Raw genomic sequence first — 21,360 nt, forward strand, 5'->3', positions numbered from 1 at the left:
TAAAAAATAGTCAATTAAAAACAGCCCACGTACAGTTAATTATCATATCATAGAGTTTAACGACCATAATAAACAGAGAAGAGGAATTGATTAATGTTATAAGGGTTTTTTAAGTTTCTTAAAAGGAAATGAAAGAAACAAAAAAGAACAGAGGTGTCATCGAGATTAGTGAATTAATCCAACCCAATACGACGCCGTTTCATCAAAACTAAAAACCTCTCTATTCCACGTCACCATTTAGCTTCTTCTAATTTCACCATCATCGTTCTCTCTCTTCGTTAGGTTTTTCCATCTTCCTCACTCACACTTTCACCATTCTCAACGCTCTTCACAACCACTTCGTTCCTTCATCATTATCACTATCTCTTCCTTCTTCTCACCGTTTTCCAACGCTAACTTCTTCAAACGAAGGATTTCTACTTTTTCACCCTTCACGGTACGATTTCTTCATCCGAAACGCTTTTCACGTTTTCTTCATGCATCGAATTAGGTTGTTTATCACTGTGATTTTTATCAGTTTTTCTAATTTTTTTTTTAATTTTATGTATATAGATATTGTAGATGCTTGAGTTTTGGTGAATGCGATGGCGTCGAAAGGTCCAAGGTCTAAGATTGATCCCGAGTATAAAGTTAAACGGCATAAGGTTAGTTATTGATTTTAATTTCTCTGTTATTTTTTGTTTTGTTTAATTTTTTTAAAATTTTTCGGTTTCATGCATTATTTTGATGTGGAATGATGTATATTGTAGTTAATTATTTTGATTATTTTTTGCTATGTGTGTTATTGTTTCTTTAATTTTGAGACTTGGCTTTTTTAGGTTTCATGCATTATTTTCCTCTGGAATGATGTATATCGTAGTTACCGATTTTGATGAGTTTTTGCTATGTTTGTTATTGTTTCTTTAAATTTGAGGCTTGGTTTTTTTGGTAATTTGGAAATATATTTGGCAGATCGCGGAAAATTAATGTATGTTCAAATTCCGCTATGCGACTGTGCTGTAGGGCTGCTGCTATAGCTGCTATTTGGCAATAATTATGTATTGCACTTTTTGGTCATTTTGACATATATACCAGTGTTGTCAATTGTGAATTGCAAAATATAACTATTTGTTCAAATTCTGCTACGCTATATTGCTATAGAGCTGCTATAGCTGCTACTTGACAATACTTTGTATTAGATTACGTATCGTGGAACAATAGTGGTTTGTTAAAATTCTGCGATATTATAACACTATAAAGCGCTATAGGCGCTATTTGACAACACTGATTTATTTATATTCAACAAAGGGTTACTTAACGGGTGGAATTAGAAATTAGGGTGTGGTAAAACTAACTGAAATAAAACTTATTGAGATCGGTGAATTAGAATTGTTTGATGCAAATAAGCACAGAAGATATTAGTAGAGATGAAAAGGTAGAGGTATGGAATTGAGGTTAGGTTTTAGTTGTATGCATAAAAGATGTGAAGGTGAGTAATTACTCTTTAATATATTAACAGCATAGGTTTCTGTGGATGAATCTTTTGCTTTATGGATTAATCCATTTTTTAGTATGAAAGGGTGATATCCTTTCCCTAGGTTGTGTGGGCGAGTGTGTGAAATTTAAACTGTTGCTTTTGTGAGAGAATTCAGTGCAGGAAGGAAAGCGAGCAGAAAATGAAAGGAAATTAGAATTATTATAGGGAGCAGCAAGAAATTAGGATCTGCAAAATTGATCTGAACACCTTCTCTAATGGACCATAGCAGAATCTGACAACTCCATAACAGAACAATAGACTAACATATCTTGTTCCATGACATCTGTAACTAAATTCTGCACTGCATACATGCAGCTTAGTTGATCTCTAAGCTAAACTAATTGCAATGACATGAATTGTAAGAAGATATTCTTAACACCAGTGGTGGAGTCAGACATGTGAGTTTTTGCTGATATAACTTGAATATACTTCCCCTGCGGGTGTTGGGCATATAGATGAGCTTCTCAATTATGGAAGACTAACTTCGTCATCCTCAATGACTAGAACCCTAAGGCAGTGGTGAAAATTCGTTAGAACCTATGATGCCTGGATACTTCAAAATAGGAGAAGTATCTGCAGTTACTGATACTCCTAGGATACTTACGGATATGTATCCTCGAAGTATCAGTTTTTTTTTACTATTTTAAAAGTTATATATTACCGAATATGTTTGAGACACTTCGTGGATACTCCTAAGATACTTTCCGATAAGTATCATCTCATTTGCTTTAACTTAAAGTTATCTTGATTAGGATTGTAGCAAAACATTCAAACCAATCAAGATGAGCTAGTTTGAGTCCATGGTTTCCTTCGTTTAACTTGTAGACTAGGGGTTTGTGTGTGTCTTCAAGTGTAGGGGTTGGTGCATGTGTATTTTAATCTAGGAAGGAATACATTGTTAACATCTAGTTTTGCGATACTTGGATATGCCATTTGTTGATTAGATTAGAGCCTTTCATTGACATCTCCATAATTTTGTGGATTGTTGTTTGCATTCAGTCTTAAAGTTTTCTAGGTCAAAATATGGTGTCAAGATCTATTACTCAGTCTATTGACGGAGATTCCCCCTTCTGGGATGGAATTCTAGTAGATGCAAGAGCCCTTTGGGTTTGAAGCGTGGATTGTACATAGCTTTCTTACCATGAATTAAAATTTCACTTGTTATTAGAAGAATGGGTGCAACATGATCGAGCTTTAGTGGTCAATACTCAATAGGGGTTTCGATATCATGTCATGAGCCAACTATTCCAAAAGCTTAGGCTGATAACACATGATTTGTTTTATTTTATATTTCTATCACTAGATATAAATTTTTCTTTCAATCCTTACTCCTTGTGCTAGCTTTGAGGTTGAGTTAGGCACAGCCCCTTAGTAATTCAACTATGGTATTAGAGCCTCTCTGGCCAAGTGATTGAGTTGAGTTAGATCCTTCCTGCTTGTACTCTTCTAAATAAATATTAAATTTAAGCACAATGTAGGTGGGCATCTGCATTTCCAAGCTTCAAGTAGGGGATGTTGCATGAGGAGAGGTGTTAGATATAAAACCATTAATTTGCTTTTACCCAACAACTTAAGCTTTTGGGATAGTTGGTTCATGATGAGAGTAACAAGAAAGGAGATGAGAAATACTCACCCAAAAGAAGAAGAAAGAAATCATCAAATGGGAACTTTTTATTGTTTTATTTTTTGCTAGTATTCCTTGCTTCCCATTTTCTTCTTAAATTATTGAATTTTGCTGTGTCAGGCTGTTGAAGCTTCAAGGGAGCCTAGACGACCCAAAACTCATTGGGACCATGTCTTAGAAGAGATGGTGTGGCTATCAAAGGTACCTACTTGTTTCAACTTCAACATCTGAAATGATTTCTACATTGTATATTTTAGTTTATACGATTTTGCTTGCTATACTTTTTTTTCGCAGGACTTCGAGTCAGAGAGGAAATGGAAATTAGCTCAGGCAAAGAAAGTTGCTTTAAAAGCCAGCAAAGAAGGCATGTTAGATCCAGCTGCAAGGGGTGAAAAGAAGATGAAGGTTCTGATTTCTCTTCTATAAATAAATTGTTTACAGAAAGCTTTTAATCATCACTGTGCATGTTTTTTTTACCCCCACTGTACTGTTGTGTGATGAGAACTGCATCTTGTACAGGAAGAAGAGCAGCGGTTAAGAAAAGTTGCACTAAATATTTCTAAGGATGTTAAGAAATTTTGGACAAAAATAGAAAAGCTGGTAATGTGAATTATTAAAATTAAAATGATTTGATTGCCGGCATCATTTTCATGATTGCCCTTTGACGTCCTTCATTTCATCCTTTATTGTGCTCCTAGGTTCTTTACAAACATCAAATGGAACTTGATGAGAAAAAGAAAAAGGCACTTGACAAACAGCTTGAGTTTCTTTTAGGGCAAACTGAGAGGTAGTTTCCTTTTATTTTTCCTGATTTTCTTTTGCAATAACAAGCAGTCTACTTGGCTCTGACATTTTTTTATTTCAAATTTCTTTTGTTTTCAGATACTCAACTATGTTGGCCGAGAATCTTGTGGATGCTAATGCACCAGCAGAGAAAAATTCTGCAGAGCATCAGATGAGTTTTCAATGCAAAGATATAGGCGGAGACATTATCAATGAACCTAAGGAAGCTAATGTTGGTGGGTAGAGAGATGTAGCTTTAAAGTTACAAGTAGAATTTACTTCCTTTTCTAACTTCTCAATCCATTTTGTAGCAGAGTATAAATCCGATGCACCTGATCATGATGAAGAATATGATGTACAATCTGACGATGTATCGGTATTTTTTTCTTTCCTGAAGACCATTCTCAGATTCTTTACTTCTTGACATGTTTGCCTAAGATTTTAACTTGTCTCTCAGAAGCCCGGATAGATTTTCTACTTTATAATATTTATTTTATTTATTATATCAAGTGCATGCTATCATCATTATTATGGAATTTATTACAGAACACAGACAGGTTCTATTGGTTTCACTCTGCATGAGCTTTAAAATGGCTTTGATGTTTTGTTAATCTGCCCATTGTTTGTTGGACTGAAATCCATATTTGTTGGAAGAACTAATACCAGATTCCTGCTTCATATGTTTTGTTACTCTGCACATTGTTTGTTCGACTGAATCCATATTTGTTGGAATAACTAAACCAGATTCCTGCTGCATGATAATGGAAATTGATCGTGCTTTGCCTTCATTCTGACATTGAAACAAATATTTAGTTTGCTTGCTAGTTTAGATATATAAGGTTCCACTACACAGGTTTATTTTGGCTGTTTTACAACCAAAGATAAAGCTATATTATTATTTGGTTTTTATTTTAAAAACATTATTTAATATGCTTTCTGTATTTTCTAATTGTGACATATTTAACTTATTCATGTATTATAACGTCATTTGATTCATGTAGTTGAGTCCCTTTAGTGGGATACAAGCTTTGTGGTTGACTTCTAGTTGTTAACTTTGTTTTAAAAAAATAGGGCTAGTGGGAAATTTTATCAGTTAAAAGTGGCACTAATGGCCATTTACAACCGTCCCCGAAGGGATTTGAGCTAAGTACCTTGAAGCTGCAAGGCTAAGCTTTTACGACTGAGTTAGCACCTTAAGTGCGAATTTTCTTTTCTCTGGTTGTTAACTTACCATGTGCTAAAAAAAGATTGTATCTTTAAAACAACATTATGTAATAGGATATCTGCATTTTCTAATTAGGAAAATTTTAATTTAACCATGTGCGCATGAAAGAGTATTTTGCAACCATCATTTTTCTATTGGAAGTTGAACAAGACTATTACCGTCTTTCTCATCTGATTATCATGTTTATTGTTCCAATGGGTGAATACTGGTCCAATCTCATATATGGACTTAAATATTTCCAGGATGATGATGAGCAAACGCTCGAGGAAGATGAGGCTCTTATAACTAAAGAAGAACGGCAAGAGGAATTGGCAGCTTTGCACAGCGAAATGGATCTTCCAATTGAGGAGTTACTCAAACGTTATGCTGGAGATAAAGGTGATTTTTCGTGATAAGAAATATTCTTTTTTTGTTTTTTTGACAGAAGCACAGTTAAATATCATGAAGAAAAGGTTCAATACAAGTAGGTGAATACTCAAAAACTTGGTGACTAGCCATACTTGCTTGTCACCTAATAAACTTCACCTCGAAGTTGAAATTTATAGATAACTGGTTCTTAATAACAGAAACTATTGCATAAAACTCAGAAGCTCCATGTGGTTGCGTTGAGAGGGCGTTAACCAAAGTACTATAATCTGATTCAAAAATCACTTTACCCCACCCCTTAGCACGGGCAAATTGGATAGCTTCCAAAAGGGCCATCACCTCTTCCTTTAAAACCGACATATGTGCTTGCTGCCACATCGTTTGCGCTGCTACAAACGTACCTCCCGATTCACGAAGGCAGCATCCCTAGGATAAGAAATATTCTATTTGGTAGCGGGATAAAAAGGGCAACCTGGTGCACTCAAGCAGGGTCCAGGAAGGGGTCCCACCATTTGGTGTATTGTCACAACCTTACCCTGTTTTTACACAAAAGGCTGTTTCCAGGACTTGAACCCATGACCTTTCAGTCACATGACAACAACTTTACCAGTTGCGCCAAGGTTACCCCTCTATTTAGTAGAAGGATAGGATATTAAATTTTTATTATATAAACCGACCTTTTTTTCATTATGGAATTCTTTGTTGTTCTCACTTAATGGAGGGCAATATAAACGATATAAAAGTTTTACTTAGTGATAGCTAGGATGGTAATATATACCTTTTTTTAAAAGAAAACCATTTTGTGGCCAGCTCTGCCTCAGTATATCTAGTGTGATTACCTTAATAGACCATTGAATCATTTATTATGCCATTGGTTTCTTTGCAATTAGGAGAATTGGCAAGGCAGGAAAGTAGTCCAGAGAGTAGTGAAGATGGTGGACAGATAGTTAGAACTGGTGATCCTGATGGCCAGGAAGAACTTGCATCAGGTATGCGGTCTTTTTAATTTGCACAAGTTATGACCCCACTTAGTGGGATAATGCTTGGTTGTTGTTGTTGTTGTATGCTTGTTTCTGACATAAGGCATGGCTAATACATGCAGAAAATGGAGATCATATATCTATCAGTGAAATATGTACAAACGACTCCAGCACGGTCCTCGGTCGACGTTGTGTAAGTTGTATGTGTTTAATTTCCTGCGTTGAATGTCATAATGAGTTAAGGGCTTAGTGTAATGCTCAGTTTTTAATTACAGGATGACAGTAACGGTGATGTGGCTACACCAACAAATAATCTATCTCAAAATGAGGTTCATCAATCTGAAAATCTCAAAGAGGTTCCCAGTGAGGCAGCCAATGAAAATGTTCCATTTGATTTTTCTGACGAAGAGGTGAAATTTCATTTTTCTTGGCAAACATGTACCCTTGATCCATTTTTGGTTCAAGTTTCATTTTTGTCCTCTTTATTTTTTTTTATACAGATATAATTCCCATTTGTTTAAGAATTGCTGCAATGCTTTCAAATTGTCAACTCTATTTGAGACACTATGGAATTTTCATATCAGCTCCTATCGGGCACCTCTTCATAATTCATTACTCACATCAATTATGATATAGAATAAATCCATCAGACAACTCAAGGGTCCATCTCTCTTGTTTGATATCTCAAAAGTCCATATTTGTGTTGACTTCATCTTCCACTGTTCTCTCTCTACATTCCTCTCACTCTCTCTCTCTCTCTCTCTCTCTCTCTCATGGAACTTCATTAATTAAGAAAAAAATTGCTCCAAAATGAAGTCTTATTTAGTTCTTTAGGGACAGGGAACCACGAGCCAATTATCAAAAGTACATATGACTTCTCAATGCTCTTAGAAAAGAAGAAATGTTCATGCTGTTAGTGCATAATTATTGTTGAATTAATCCATGACTAGTAGTATTTTTCAACTTGACCAACCATTGTTCTAGTTCAGTTGTTCTCTAATTTCAATTTTAGAAAATATCAAGTTCATCTGGTCCTTTTTTTTTTTTTTTTTTAAATATATATTATCTTTGTTTAGATATCAGGCTCTGCTGGGCCTTTTAGTATAATTACTCATTATCTATCAGAAATCCCTTGGTATGATTGAGAAAAAACAACTATTTTGTACCAGCAATGGTAGAGATCTTTCTGTGATTAGTGGTTTTGCATGCAAGGAAAGTTAATGAAATAACGTGTTAAAAGCTCTATCACTAATGATACAAATTACTGGAGAACTAGATTGATTGGAGTACTGTTGTGAAAGTAGGCTCTAACCTGTGAGGCAACCCGGCCGACTGTTCCACAGGTTTTATCTCAGGTTGATTTGGGCAAACTCACATACATGAGAAGTATAAAAATGTATTTCTCATAAAAAACATATCGCTAATACCTCTGCTTGGATGTAACCATAGGGTGCTCTCACGGCTCACACTTGTGTTCAGCCCGTGGTGGACCAACCTGAATGAGCCAGGTTTATCCGTTCTCGCAGATCTAGATTCGAGTGTTTGAGTGAATATAGTGAGACCAACTATGTTACTCCATAATGTTGCACTTAGATCTTTGACCTGCTTTACTTATATGTACCACATATTTCTGTTTCAATCAATATGAGCAATATTCTTCTTGCCTCCGATTTATTAGTTATCTTTTTAATCTGAGTTTATATTATATCAACAATCTCTATCCGCTTCCTCACTCTTAAAATATTTTACCCTTTTTGAACTTTTCTTTTGCTATTATCAGCTTCCAACTACTTGATTATGCTAACTGTTTTGTTGGTGTGTTATGAAATATTGTCAGGAAGACGGCGACTTTTTGTTTGGCACAGAGGATAAGGTACAACTGTGTGTGAGGACATAATTGTCATATTTCCATGTTTATGTTTGTTTTGATTGCTTTTGATCACCAATGCGGTAGGTGTTGTTGGTAGTTACAAATGATGATTTTCAGCTGTATGTCTGAGCTGTGCTAAGAGATTTTCATAGCAACCACAACTGCTACCTTATGTTCAGGAAAACTTCAACGTTTTATATTTAATTATAAGATTGAAATAATACATGAAGTTATGAATTGTATAAGGCTATTGGTATCTCCCTGTTAAATTGCACAAGTGATGCATAGGAACTTGCATATAATTTAAACTCACTGGTGCTTACTACAAACAAGGCAGCTGAGGATGTGGGACTATTTTTATTTTTTTGGGGGGTCAGTCTAATGTACTACATTTTGTGGAGAAATGTTCCTACATAATCTTTGACAGCATATCAATTATCAGCATATAACATTGTCAATTGATATGAGTAGATGGATAACTTGGAGGTGGGTCGTAAATATCATGGATCCCACAACCTCAGCAAGGTCTTGGGGCAGTGAACCAAGTTCTATTCCCAAGCTAGATATTCACAATTATCCTAATTACTATTTGTTATGATGCTCAGTGTCCTCTAGTGTGTGCAAATCAAGGCTTTGCACATGAAGAGAAGCAGGGCTTTGCTATTAGTTGTGTAATAGATGAACGGCTAGATGTGAGGTGATCGCCTTGTGACAAGACTTTGCTTCATAAGTTGCCAAATTCAAACGTTGTGTGATGAGTTTTTGCTAGTCAGAGTTATAGTTTTCTTCCATTCAAAATAAAGTTTTTTCAGAGTCAAGAATTGTGTTAAATACTTGTAATGGATAGTATTTTATATTAAAGAAGCTGTTGGTTGCATAATTTGTTTACCTATCTTGAAGGTTTTACTAATTACTTGTTTTCATCTCGTGGTTGGCAACCTGTGTCTTAACTTTATTACAATGATCAGGACGATGAAACAACCTTATCCGAGGAAGAAAAACTGGACAGAGTTGATGCAATTGATCCAAAGGATGAGGTTAAGCGCTAATCAGCTTATTTTCCGTCTAGGATACTTCTGAATATTAATTTAGAGTTTAAGAATATTTACCAAAGTTTTCTATCCTCATAACTAAGCTATTATATGTAGATTGCATTACTACAAAAAGAGAGTGACATGCCTGTTGAGGAACTGCTTGCAAGGTATAAAAAGGTAGGTGGTATTCATCTCTAGTTGTTACTTATGGCTGAATTTGTTATTATTAAAACCATCATTTAACTTTTTCCTCTTTTACTTTTTAGGACCTGAGTGATGATTGGGATCAGGAAGATGAGTCAGATTGTGCTTCTGCTTCATCAGAAGACCAGCGGAATTCACCAGTCCATGATGATGCTAAGCAGACAGATCCTGATATTTCTGTGGATGAAGATATGAATTCCAGTGAGAAACTGGCTACTGTACAGACACAGGCAGAAGAACAGGGGGAAGCACCTTGTGAAAATTCAGAGGAAAGAGAAAGTGAGGATATAATTGCTGATGCAGCTGCTGCTGCAAGATCAGTACAACCAACTGGAAACACTTTCTCCACAACTAAAGTGCGTACAAAATTTCCCTTTCTACTCAAGTACTCTCTTCGTGAATATCAACATATTGGATTGGATTGGCTCGTTACAATGTATGAAAAAAAGCTGAATGGAATTTTGGCAGATGAAATGGGGCTTGGAAAAACCATTATGACTATAGCTTTGCTTGCACATCTTGCCTGCGAAAAGGGGATTTGGGGTCCACATCTAATTGTGGTGCCAACTAGTGTGATGCTTAACTGGGAGACTGAATTTCTGAAATGGTGTCCTGCGTTCAAAATTTTGACCTATTTCGGAAGCGCAAAGGAGCGAAAACATAAAAGACAAGGATGGTTAAAACCAAACTCATTTCATGTGTGCATAACAACTTACAGATTAGTTATTCAGGATTCCAAAGTTTTCAAGCGCAAAAAGTGGAAATACTTGATCTTAGATGAAGCTCACCTCATTAAAAACTGGAAATCACAAAGGTGGCAGACACTGCTGAATTTCAATTCAAAACGACGAATTCTGTTGACCGGTACACCACTACAGAATGATCTCATGGAACTGTGGTCTCTCATGCATTTCTTGATGCCCCATGTTTTCCAGTCACACCAAGAGTTTAAGGATTGGTTTTGTAATCCTATATCAGGAATGGTCGAGGGAGAGGAAAAAGTTAATAAGGAGGTTGTAGATCGCCTGCATAATGTCCTTCGTCCGTTCTTACTCCGTCGATTGAAGAGAGATGTAGAAAAGCAACTTCCAATGAAACATGAGCATGTCATATACTGTAGGCTGTCAAAGAGGCAGAGGAATTTGTACGAAGATTTTATTGCTAGCTCAGAGACTCAAGCTACTCTTGCGAATGCCAATTTTTTTGGGATGATTAGTATCATCATGCAACTTCGCAAGGTTTGTAATCATCCTGACCTATTTGAGGGCCGTCCAATCGTCAGTTCTTTTGATATGTGTGGGATTCATACTCAGTTAAGTTCTTCTATTTGCTCCATGCTTTTGCCTAGCTCCTTTTCTACAGTCGACTTAGAAGGTTTGGGTCTTCTATTTACTCATCTTGACTATAGCATGACATCTTGGGAGAGTGATGAAGTGCAAGCTATTGAGACCCCTGCAACTTTAATTATGGAACGCACTGATAGGGCTGACCTGGAAGTAATTAAGCCCGGACTGAAATGTCAGAAAAAGCAGTTAGGAACAAACATTTTTGAAGAGATTCAAAAGGCAATTTGGGAAGAGAGGATAAGAGAGGCAAAGGAACGTGCAGCAGCTATTGCATGGTGGAACTCCTTGAGGTGTAAAAAAAGACCCATCTACTCAACGACTCTAAGGGACCTTGTTACCATAAGGCATCCTGTATATGATATTCATCAAAAGAAGGCAAACCCTGTTTCATACTTGTTCCCATCAAAACTGGCTGACATTGTTCTCTCCCCAGTTGAACGATTTCAGAGGATGATTGATGTGGTTGAAAGTTTCATGTTTGCGATTCCTGCTGCCCGAGCATCCCCTCCTGTTTGCTGGTGCAGTAAAAGCGAGACAACAGTGTTTCTGCACCCATCTTACAAGCAGCAATGCTCTGATATTCTGTCACCACTATTGTCACCCATCAGGCCCGCAATTGTTCGTCGGCAAGTATATTTCCCAGACAGGCGACTTATACAATTCGACTGTGGAAAATTGCAGGAGCTAGCGATTTTGCTGAGGAAATTAAAATCAGAAGGTCACCGAGCTCTGATATTCACTCAAATGACTAAGATGCTTGACATATTAGAAGCCTTCATTAATTTGTATGGTTATACTTACATGCGCTTAGATGGATCAACCCAACCAGAGGAGAGGCAGACCTTAATGCAGCGTTTTAACACAAACCCCAAATATTTTCTTTTCATCTTGTCAACTCGTAGTGGGGGTGTTGGTATCAATCTAGTTGGAGCTGACACAGTTATTTTTTATGATAGTGACTGGAATCCTGCTATGGATCAACAAGCTCAAGATCGGTGCCACAGAATTGGCCAGACGCGTGAAGTCCATATATATCGATTGATTAGTGAGAGCACCATTGAGGAAAATATTTTGAAGAAAGCAAAGCAAAAGCGCGCACTTGATGATCTGGTTATACAGAGTGGGGGTTATAATACTGAGTTCTTTAAGAAGCTTGATCCTATGGAACTATTTTCAGGTCATAGAACACTCTCAATTAAAGATACGCCGAAGGAGAAAAACCAGAACAGTGGAGAAGTTTCTGTAACTAATGCAGATGTAGATGCTGCATTAAAACATGTCGAAGATGAGGCAGATTATATGGCCCTGAAGACACGTGAACTGGAAGAAGCTGTGGATAACCAGGAATTTACAGAAGAAGCCAGTGGGAGACTTGAAGAGGATGAGTATGTAAATGAGGATGATGAGCCTCAAGAGTTGGGTGAATCTGTCTCCAATTTGAATAAAGAGAATGAATTAATGTTAAATGGAGGTGATCCTAACGAAGATAAACTACCCGCTGTTGTTGCCAAGGATGATGATGTTGACATGCTGGCAGATGTCAAACAGATGGCGGAAGCTGCAGCTGCAGCTGGACAGGCTTTATCAGCCTTTGAGAATGAGCTACGCCCTATTGACCGATACGCCATTCGTTTTCTAGAGCTGTGGGATCCAATTATAGATAAGGCAGCCTTGGAATCTGAAGCCAGGATTGAGGACACTGAGTGGGAATTGGATCGCATTGAAAGGTATAAGGAGGAGATGGAAGCCGAAATTGACGAAGATGAGGAGCCTCTTGTATATGAAAGTATGCACCTAACCCTCTGATTCAATTTTTTTTGAAACTGTTGCTATTTATGATATTTTTACGGAAGTATCCAAATAATATATCTCCAACATAGTTTTAGCTTATAAATTATAAGACATGCTATATAATAACCTATAATTTATGTTCTTCTGCACGTTCATCAGACCTGGAACCATTTATAAACCTACTTAAGTTCCTTGTCCTTTTTAAATGAACTTAAAATTTAAAATTGGTCTAAGGGATGACTTTCCATGCTTGTAATGTTTATTACTATATCAACTTATTCAGCTAATTAGTAGTCAAAAATAAACTTCCAAATTTGTTTGTTCTGTATGCATGATACAATTGTGGGATTTACTACTATCTTTTCTTGACCTGTAGGCTGGGATGCTGATTTTGCAACAACGGCTTATCGGCAGCAAGTAGAGGCCTTGGCTCAACATCAGGTCTGTTGGACCAACGTTGATTTCCGTTTGTTCTCTTTCCTGACTTGTTGTGGTTATGGTTTAATATGTTTGCTTTAATGTTCGTGTAGTTAATGGAGGAACTTGAATATGAAGCTAAACTGAAAGAGGAAGCTGAAGAAGAGAAAAAGTAAGTCAGCACTGAACTTTCATTGTTTCCTCCTTCACTGGCTTTGAAAAAGATAATCTGTACCATCTCTATGGAAACAAACTTTGTCACCTTATAATCTAATATCATTTTATGGACTGTTTATGATGAGGGTAGGGTTTTTGTATAAATCCTGGCTTAAAATCTGCTTAGTTGTGATAGTTTCTCCTATGACTTCTAGTGATAGTTTGAAATAGATGGAAACAAGGTAACGCTAAATATGAAAATACCTGAGATATCTGTATCTTCCATTTTTCAGCAGGACTCAAGCACCAAGTGAGTCAAAGCCCAAGCCTAAAAAGAAACCAAAGAAAACAAAGTTCAAATCTCTGAAGAAAGGATCTCTAACCTCTGGTGTAAGAACTGTGAAAGACGAGCTACGAGCAGTGCCAATGGTCATAGATGATGATGATGTTGTCACTAGTCCTGATTTTGTGTCTCCAAGTTCAAGTATGCATAAAAAACGCAAGAAGTCTAAATTAACAGCTGATGGTGAAGAAGAAAAGAGATCTAAGAAGACCAAAAAGTCCAAGAGGGATCTTCTTGACATCTATGATTCAGATTTAGAATCCAACTCATTAGATATGCAGGATGAACATGCAGAATCAGATCCATATAAAAGTCTGGTTGTGTCGGAACAGAAAACAGTTGGCAGGAGTAGGATGGGAGGAAAAATAACCATCACTCCAATGCCTGTGAAACGTGTGTTTATAATAAAATCAGAAAAACTGAAGAAGGGAAATATTTGGTACAAAGATTGTATTCCATCAGCTGATTTTTGGTTGCCTCAGGAGGATGCAATATTATGTGCAGTTGTTCATGAATATGGTCCTAACTGGAGCTTTGTTAGTGAAATCCTTTATAGCATGACTGCTGGGGGGGCATATAGGGGGAGATTTCGTCATCCTGTCCATTGTTGTGAGAGGTTCAGAGAATTATTCCAAAAATACATCTTGTTCTCTATGGACAATGCAAATCATGAGAAAATCAACTCTACAACCTCTGGAAAGGCTCTTAAAGTAACAGAGGTTAGACCTGCTATTTTAACATGTCTTGTATCTCCAATTTTATTATTTGCAGGTCATAGTAGTGATCTCGTCTATTTTAACCTATCTTCGTATTGCAAATTTTATTTACTTGTTGTTTGAACTTTAAAGTTGTTCAAGCAAGAAAAATGAGAAAAAAACAAAGAAAGCAAAAGGAAAATGTAGAGATCGGAAAATATAAACTATAAATTTTAGAAGTGTCTAATCTTCTCGTAATGTTAAAAGAACAGAGAGCTATTTATAGAGGCATAACTGCGGTCTAAGCTTAGCAGGATTCTGTTACAACTAAACTAAACAACTCTTACTGGCAGTTGCTGCTGGACACTCAAGTTATACACATCAGCTACACGGGTAGTCGGGTACAGATATAGAGATGTACATATAACGGATCACAGAAGTTTAGAACTTTTGCTCTGATACCATGTGAAATTCTCTGTATTTCTCATTGATATGATACAAAACACATGAGGGTATAAATAACCTAGGGTATATAATCAAATAAGGAAACTAGTTAACTCCAAATTAACTCCTATATTTACAAAAAAGAAAAATTCTACAAAATTGCAAATGGAAAACAATTATCGCTATGATACAACTAATAACAATATAGCTGACCCTTAGTAACTCAGCCTTAATGGGCCTTTGGAGTGGATCCGAAACCAACAATTGATGGGTAGGGATTATAATTCTGTCCACACTTGAAACATAATGAGTTCTTGGTAAGGCAGATTACATACATGGTACAACCCATGGGAGCCTTTAGAATTCTTTTTAGAAGCATTCTATGGTTTCGGGCTCCTCTCCGGTCCTTTCAGAAACTGAAAGCGAGATGATCTGTACTTACTCTCACACTCTTCATCCCACCTACTAACCATGGTACTAGCCAGTGATGGTGTCCCCTGAAATTCTCCTTGCTCCCACCAATTTACAGAGCTTCTTGTCATTGCAATTAAAGTGAACTTCCGCTCTACCAATTGCACAATAGAAACCATCTTAATTGATTGAGAGGTTCAAGGGTTTGCATCTCTAATCTGGTATCTTTCTTCAACAGTATTGAGTTTAACTGGGATTATTTACAAAGAACAACAGCACATGCTCACACCTACTGAGGGCTATATACCTAACCATGCTTTTTTCACCTTTATCAGACCCACTTATGCTCCTTGCTTACCAATTGGCACCTCCTTTCATCTTGGACCTGCGGGAATAGATTTGTAGGACTTTGGGCTTAGGTTTGGGTCCAGTTTACCAATCAGGGCAACCCTTGAAAGGGATCTGTCTTCCTGCTGTTAACCTAACTAAATTTTAATTCTTTCTCAATTTCTTTTCCTCTTATCTCTATATCCTTTATTCATCGATCTGTAACATGGTCTCTTTTTGCAGGATAACATTCGGATATTGTTAGATGTTGCTTCTGAGCAGGCAAATAGAGAGTTATTACTGCAGAAGCACTTTTTTGCGTTGCTTTCTTCTGTCTGGAAGGTGGGGTCACGTGTTGACCGCAGGCAAAATCCACCTGCCACTTGCAATGGTCTCTATTTCGATCAGAGTTTTTTCACTTCAATTGGCCAGCACTCACAAAATCCCCCAAACAAACCCTATGACAGGATGACGTTTGCTAATTCAGCCCAGAGCAAGAAGTTAATTGCAGCTGCACTGGATGACATGAGAAGTAGGCCAGAGAATGACAAAATATTCCTCTCTAACCAGGGTGAAGACATGCCGGTGAGTGCAGATCAGGTGGATATAACTCTGGAGTTCCCGAAAGAGGAAAGTGATTCCTTATCCTCATTTCCATCTGTTATAAAGTTATCAATAAAAGGGGATGAAGCGCCACCGTCTTTAAAGCACACAAGAGATGATCATCTTAAAATGTGTTATTCTGCTGCTGAGAATCGTTTCAGGTACGGTTGAATGCATGTAATGGTTTTTAGCTCATGGTATAATGTGTCGATGAAGTTTGGAGTATCTGATTTAATTTTTATCATTTATAAACTAAAATTCGGTTCAGTGGTGTGGTCTGTTCAAATTTTGCTAAGAATGTATTAGTTTTCATCAAGTTCAATACTACCTCCGTCTCTAATTATAGGACCCTTTTGATCAAATCACAGGAATTAAGAAAGTTGATAGTAGTATTAATTTGTTTGTAATTACTATTGCTTTTACAGTTTTATTCTCTTCAGAGAGTATTAGTTTATGTTTCCAACATAATATTTATTATTGATTGAAGAAAAAGATAAAATAAATAGGGTTATGTTGGCAAGTGGCAGCGAAATAATTAATGTTGTTGGAAATACCAAAGGGGTCTTTCAAAAATATTTTCAAAAGGGTCTTATAATTAGGGATGGAGTTAGTATCAAATTATATCTTCCAGTAATTTTAGGTTCTTGTGAGTTGTCCGGCCTGGTTTGCTTCAGTATTTGATTTCCAAGGAAGTGTGTCGTTTGGCAAGGAACGGTTGACATATTCAACTATTCATATTATATCCTTTATTGTTTCTCTGTACATTGGAGAATTGTTGGTCTTTTTCTTGGTTCTTCTGTTAAAATGTATGAATCAGTATCGAGATAAATTTGCCTGGAATATGATGTGACAACAGGGTTGATATTGGTGGTTGGAGATTGATGCACACTTTTGAGTTTTGACCTGTGTTTTTAACTTCACCCTTTGCAATTATGATCTTCTTGGCTTATACAGTTAGCACTGTAGCTAGTTTGACTAGTCTTTGCTTTATGGGGAAGATCTGCATTTATTTTTGCCAAAGTATACCCTTGTCATGCTGAAATAAAAATATTCATATTCTGTATCCAAGGGTGAATGATCCAATAAAGTATATGTTCTTTTTTGCTACTTCAGACCTCATTGAATTTCTTCATAATTTACACTTGTAAATTCTAGGTGATCGTGAAATATATCTCCAATGTTGCAGTTGGCCATTGTTTACCTCAACAAAAAATTAATTATGAAAATAATGTGGTTTTGATAGATCTGTCAATAAATGCTAAAATTTGTTTCCCTGAATGCTTAGTTTATGAAGTGTTCATTTTTTTCTTGGTTACTGTTGGAGAGTTTCTTATGGTGCTTCTCTTTTTTGTTTGCATGTTTTTCCCTCAGGGATATAGCAAAAGCTTGTGAAGAAGACAGTTCTGGATGGGCTTCACCGACAAATGATGCAAGGTCTCGACCTGGTTCCAAGATACAATCTTCTGGAAAGCAAAGGTCTTCCATCTCCGACATTACTAAGCTGTCAAGGTCAAAGACCAAAAGAGCTTCAGTGGATTCTAATGAAATGCATCGCCATCAGGCTGAGTTATTGCCGCCAGTGCCATCGCTTCATGAACTGACACTGGATCTCCCTTCATCCACTATGGACGAATTTGGATTTAACATGGATAGCAATTTCACCTTTGATTTGAATGAGGAAAGTTCATTGGAAAGGGAAAATTTTGGAGTGGTCCCCCATGATTATGTAGCTGAGTTAATCCCAGGCCTTGATGATTGTATAGCATTCTCTGAATATACTGATATTAGATAAGGACCAAACCAAGCCTGAAATGCAGTTTTGAACGGCCCTTTGCTATTTAAGTACTGGCATACACTTGACAAGTTAGTCTTGGTCAGTTCATGAGTTACTGTGGGTTTCAATTGAAATTGTGCGTTCTAAAAGGTGCTCTTCTGGGCATACCATTTTTTGGATACACAGATACACAACCAGGTAGTGAACACTGTTTTGCAGCTTGATTACTCTATGAAGTTATGTTGGCAGCGGATTCTAGCAAAGCCATTTTCAAGACGCGATAATATATGAAGATGCAGAATGCTGCCAATTTAAGTTCTCACTGGGAATTCTGTGTTGGTTTGGCGGATGAATTTAACAACACCATTTACCTGTAGGACGACCTAACGTAGGTACTGATTGTTGTAAATGAAAAGGTAAGAAGCCTTCATTTATGTTTAATCACCCTACCACGACACATGTAGATGTGCCCGAGATATGCATGCACACGTATATATGTTCTTAATCGAGGCATGCTTCTTGTTTAGTGCAAATTAGTCCTGTGGTGGTTGTTCATAAATCCCATTTAGGTCGATATTTGATTATTTTAATTTTAAGGTTAGAAAATGAGTTATATCAATTGGTCAATTTATATGCATGGAGTCAATCCTTAGTTTTTCTTTAAACATAGTTATGAATTTGGAGTCAAAGTACGGTTCGATTTAAGAAACCTACATATCTCTATCTCAGTAACGAGCCAACATTATATCAAAAAATAAAGTCACGAAAGCCAACAGGGTGGCAATTGCATCCATTGATCCACTATTCAATCATCCAGTCATTAATCCATGTAATCAATTTAATCAACAAAAGATTAGTTAATGGATTGGGTTATGTTCTTTCAAATATTTTTTAAGATCCAATACTTTAAACAATATAAGGAGTTCATTGGATACAAAATTTTACATGTAAATGCGTTAATAAAAATATTTCACCTAAAAAAGTATCACCAATTAAAATAATTTTTCTTTCAAAAAAATAAAATAAAATATAGAAATAACTATTTCTTTATAAGGAAAATGCTTATTTAAAAAAAAAAATAAGAAAAATGCTAGAGTGTCCTAGAGCAACATTGTTAAGGAAATTAATATAGACATTTTACCCTGAAAAGTGGTGTATTATACTTTATTTTTTGATGATTTAAAAATCGTTATAAAGACAAGTATCCTTAAATCACTTTCGTGGGCTTAGCTCAGTTGGTAAGGATAACCCATAATATATACATGGTCTGGAGTTCGAATCCCGGACGCCAAAAAAAAAAACCACTTCTCTTAAAAAAAAAAAAAAAAAGTATCCTTAAACCACTTATCAGCATGACTTTTTTTTTATAATACTTAGTTAATCATATTTTCTTGCAAATGGATGCAACAATGATCTTCGTCAAACATTTAACTTTTTATTGCAAATATGGTTATTAAAATTTATGTCAACCGTCGCCATACTTTAAAGTGATAAAAAATGCTGCCTGCGTTAAAGAGACCAGTGCAGCATACTTTTTTTTTTTTTTTTTTTTTTTTACATAAAAGAAGCAACCAGTGCAGCATACTTTAAAGAGAGACAAAAAGGAAGAAAAGAAAAAAACTTGCAATTTTTTTTTGTCCTTTAGCTTTAGGCGGTACTCCCATGTTTTATATTATAAGACGTTTTAGATATTTCACACATATTAAAAAATATAATTAATTTTGTATAGAAAAAAGATATTAGAAATTTTATAAAACTATCCTTGATAAATTGTATTGAAAAAAGATAAATTAAAGAAAACTGAGGCATCAAAGCCAAACAAAATCAATCCATAATTGCAAAAGAGACAACATGAACAAAAGAAGGAGAAGTAAAAAAAACAAAGATTTTACATCAAAGAGGAAAACTTTTGGAGGTACTGTTGAGACAAATAGAGCAACACAAATTCCTCCGAAAGTACAATTTCAAAGGAGCTTATTTTAGTCTAAATGAGTAGTCCAATAGCTTATTTTAGGCACCATTGGTTGAAACCTCACACTAAAAGAACCATCCTATTTTTGCTTAATTAGAAAATCTAGCCATCTACCAAAAAAAATAAAAATAAAAATCTAGCCAAATCTGATCACAAATGATTGTTTAACTAGTCCACTGCGATATTCAAGCAGATAGGTGAAATCTTCCTTGTGTTATTTATTAATTCAACAAACAACTTCCAAAAAATGATAATGACTACATGTAAATGAACGAAAACCAATAATAAACAAGTTTTTTTTTACACAAACAAGCTTAAGACATTTCATTAGCAATACAACGTTGAATTAAATAAAAAATATTGCAAGAAGCGTAAGATAAAGCCGCCCTTGTAAGAGCATAAGTACTACCATTTGCTTGACGTTTGGTAAACACAATTTTGTAATTATTGTGACGTGAGAGGAGAGTTTTGTAATCTTGCAAGATCACACCATACTAAGAAAGATTAAGCTTGTCCTTATTCGCATCGTCAAGAACTAGTCTGCAATCCATTTCCAATATGTCGTTGTGGTGTTCCGAATTATCTAGCCATTCAAGTGTGCTATTAAGCCTCCAACATTCAGCCTTTGTAGCTATCATGGCGTTGCATACATCTAATTTAACTCCCAAAAATTGTCTTGATGCATTGCATTGCGGAGGCACACACCCATGCCTAAGCTTTGATCAACCACAAAGATTGTCGCAACTATGCTGCATTTGACTTATCTTTGCGATGGTGGTCGCCATCTGATATTACTCTTTGCCTGGCTAATAGCATTTGCACTCGTACTGATTCAACACGCTTGCTTCAATATGTGAACCATTCCAAAATGACGTTGCAACACATTATCAACCGATCCATGTTAGTTCTCCCGTAATTTAAGATTGTGTTTCTTCCACAAGCTTCAATCGGTCATAGCAAATGTAACTAGTTGCCCCTGACTCGTGTTGCGATATCCTAGTCCTAGTAAGTACATCACTGAAACTCTTAACATTATCCATCAACATTTCTAGAAGACGCCAAAATAATAGACAACAGTTAAAAGTGTAGTTATCAAACAACATATTAGTTATCTTAGACTTTTCATCTACTTTTCCATTCTTTGGATTTGGATCATCTCCTGCTCATTCTCTCATGCTAACCATTCTGCCATAATTTCAATCATCTCTCTCTCTCTCTCTCTCTCTCTCTCTCTCTCTCTCTCCCTCCCTCCCTCCCTCCCTCCCTCCCTCCCTCCTGCGTGGATCAATCAATCGTTAGATTAAACGATGGAAATAAGCCTAAACCAGAAAGGGCAAAATGTGATCTATATCCATATTTTTTATGATCTTGAAATACCAATCATTATTTATTTTCTATTGATTTATGCATGTCAATCATAATATTATTCAATTTGAATTGATTTCTTCAAAAAAAATAAAAATCAAATGGAATTAAAAT

General features: G+C 36.1%; 1 protein-coding gene across 3 annotated transcripts; it reads left to right on the forward strand.

Annotated features, from left to right (window-relative positions):
- The first annotated feature begins 233 nt into the window (after positions 1–233).
- Positions 234–18,546, forward strand: LOC25483514 (protein PHOTOPERIOD-INDEPENDENT EARLY FLOWERING 1). 3 transcript variants are annotated; one of them, XM_024776938.2, is made up of 21 exons: positions 234–436; positions 553–644; positions 3,261–3,341; positions 3,435–3,545; positions 3,660–3,740; positions 3,839–3,927; positions 4,023–4,159; positions 4,235–4,299; positions 5,391–5,526; positions 6,405–6,503; positions 6,617–6,687; positions 6,770–6,904; positions 8,332–8,367; positions 9,333–9,401; positions 9,513–9,575; positions 9,665–12,734; positions 13,116–13,180; positions 13,270–13,328; positions 13,606–14,374; positions 15,776–16,296; positions 17,507–18,546. In XM_024776938.2, the coding sequence occupies exons 2-21, from the start codon at positions 585–587 to the stop codon at positions 17,925–17,927; spliced, it is 6,138 nt and encodes a 2,045-aa protein (XP_024632706.1). In that variant the 5' UTR covers positions 234–436; positions 553–584; the 3' UTR covers positions 17,928–18,546. The 3 variants fall into 3 exon arrangements, with proteins under 3 accessions (XP_024632706.1, XP_024632714.1, XP_013467663.1); XM_024776946.2 differs by having other exon boundaries at positions 13,609–14,374; XM_013612209.3 differs by having other exon boundaries at positions 4,238–4,299.
- The last annotated feature ends 2,814 nt before the right edge of the window (positions 18,547–21,360 follow it).

This window comes from Medicago truncatula, chromosome 1, assembly GCF_003473485.1.
Source record: "Medicago truncatula cultivar Jemalong A17 chromosome 1, MtrunA17r5.0-ANR, whole genome shotgun sequence".
Classification (NCBI taxonomy): Eukaryota; Viridiplantae; Streptophyta; class Magnoliopsida; order Fabales; family Fabaceae; genus Medicago; species Medicago truncatula.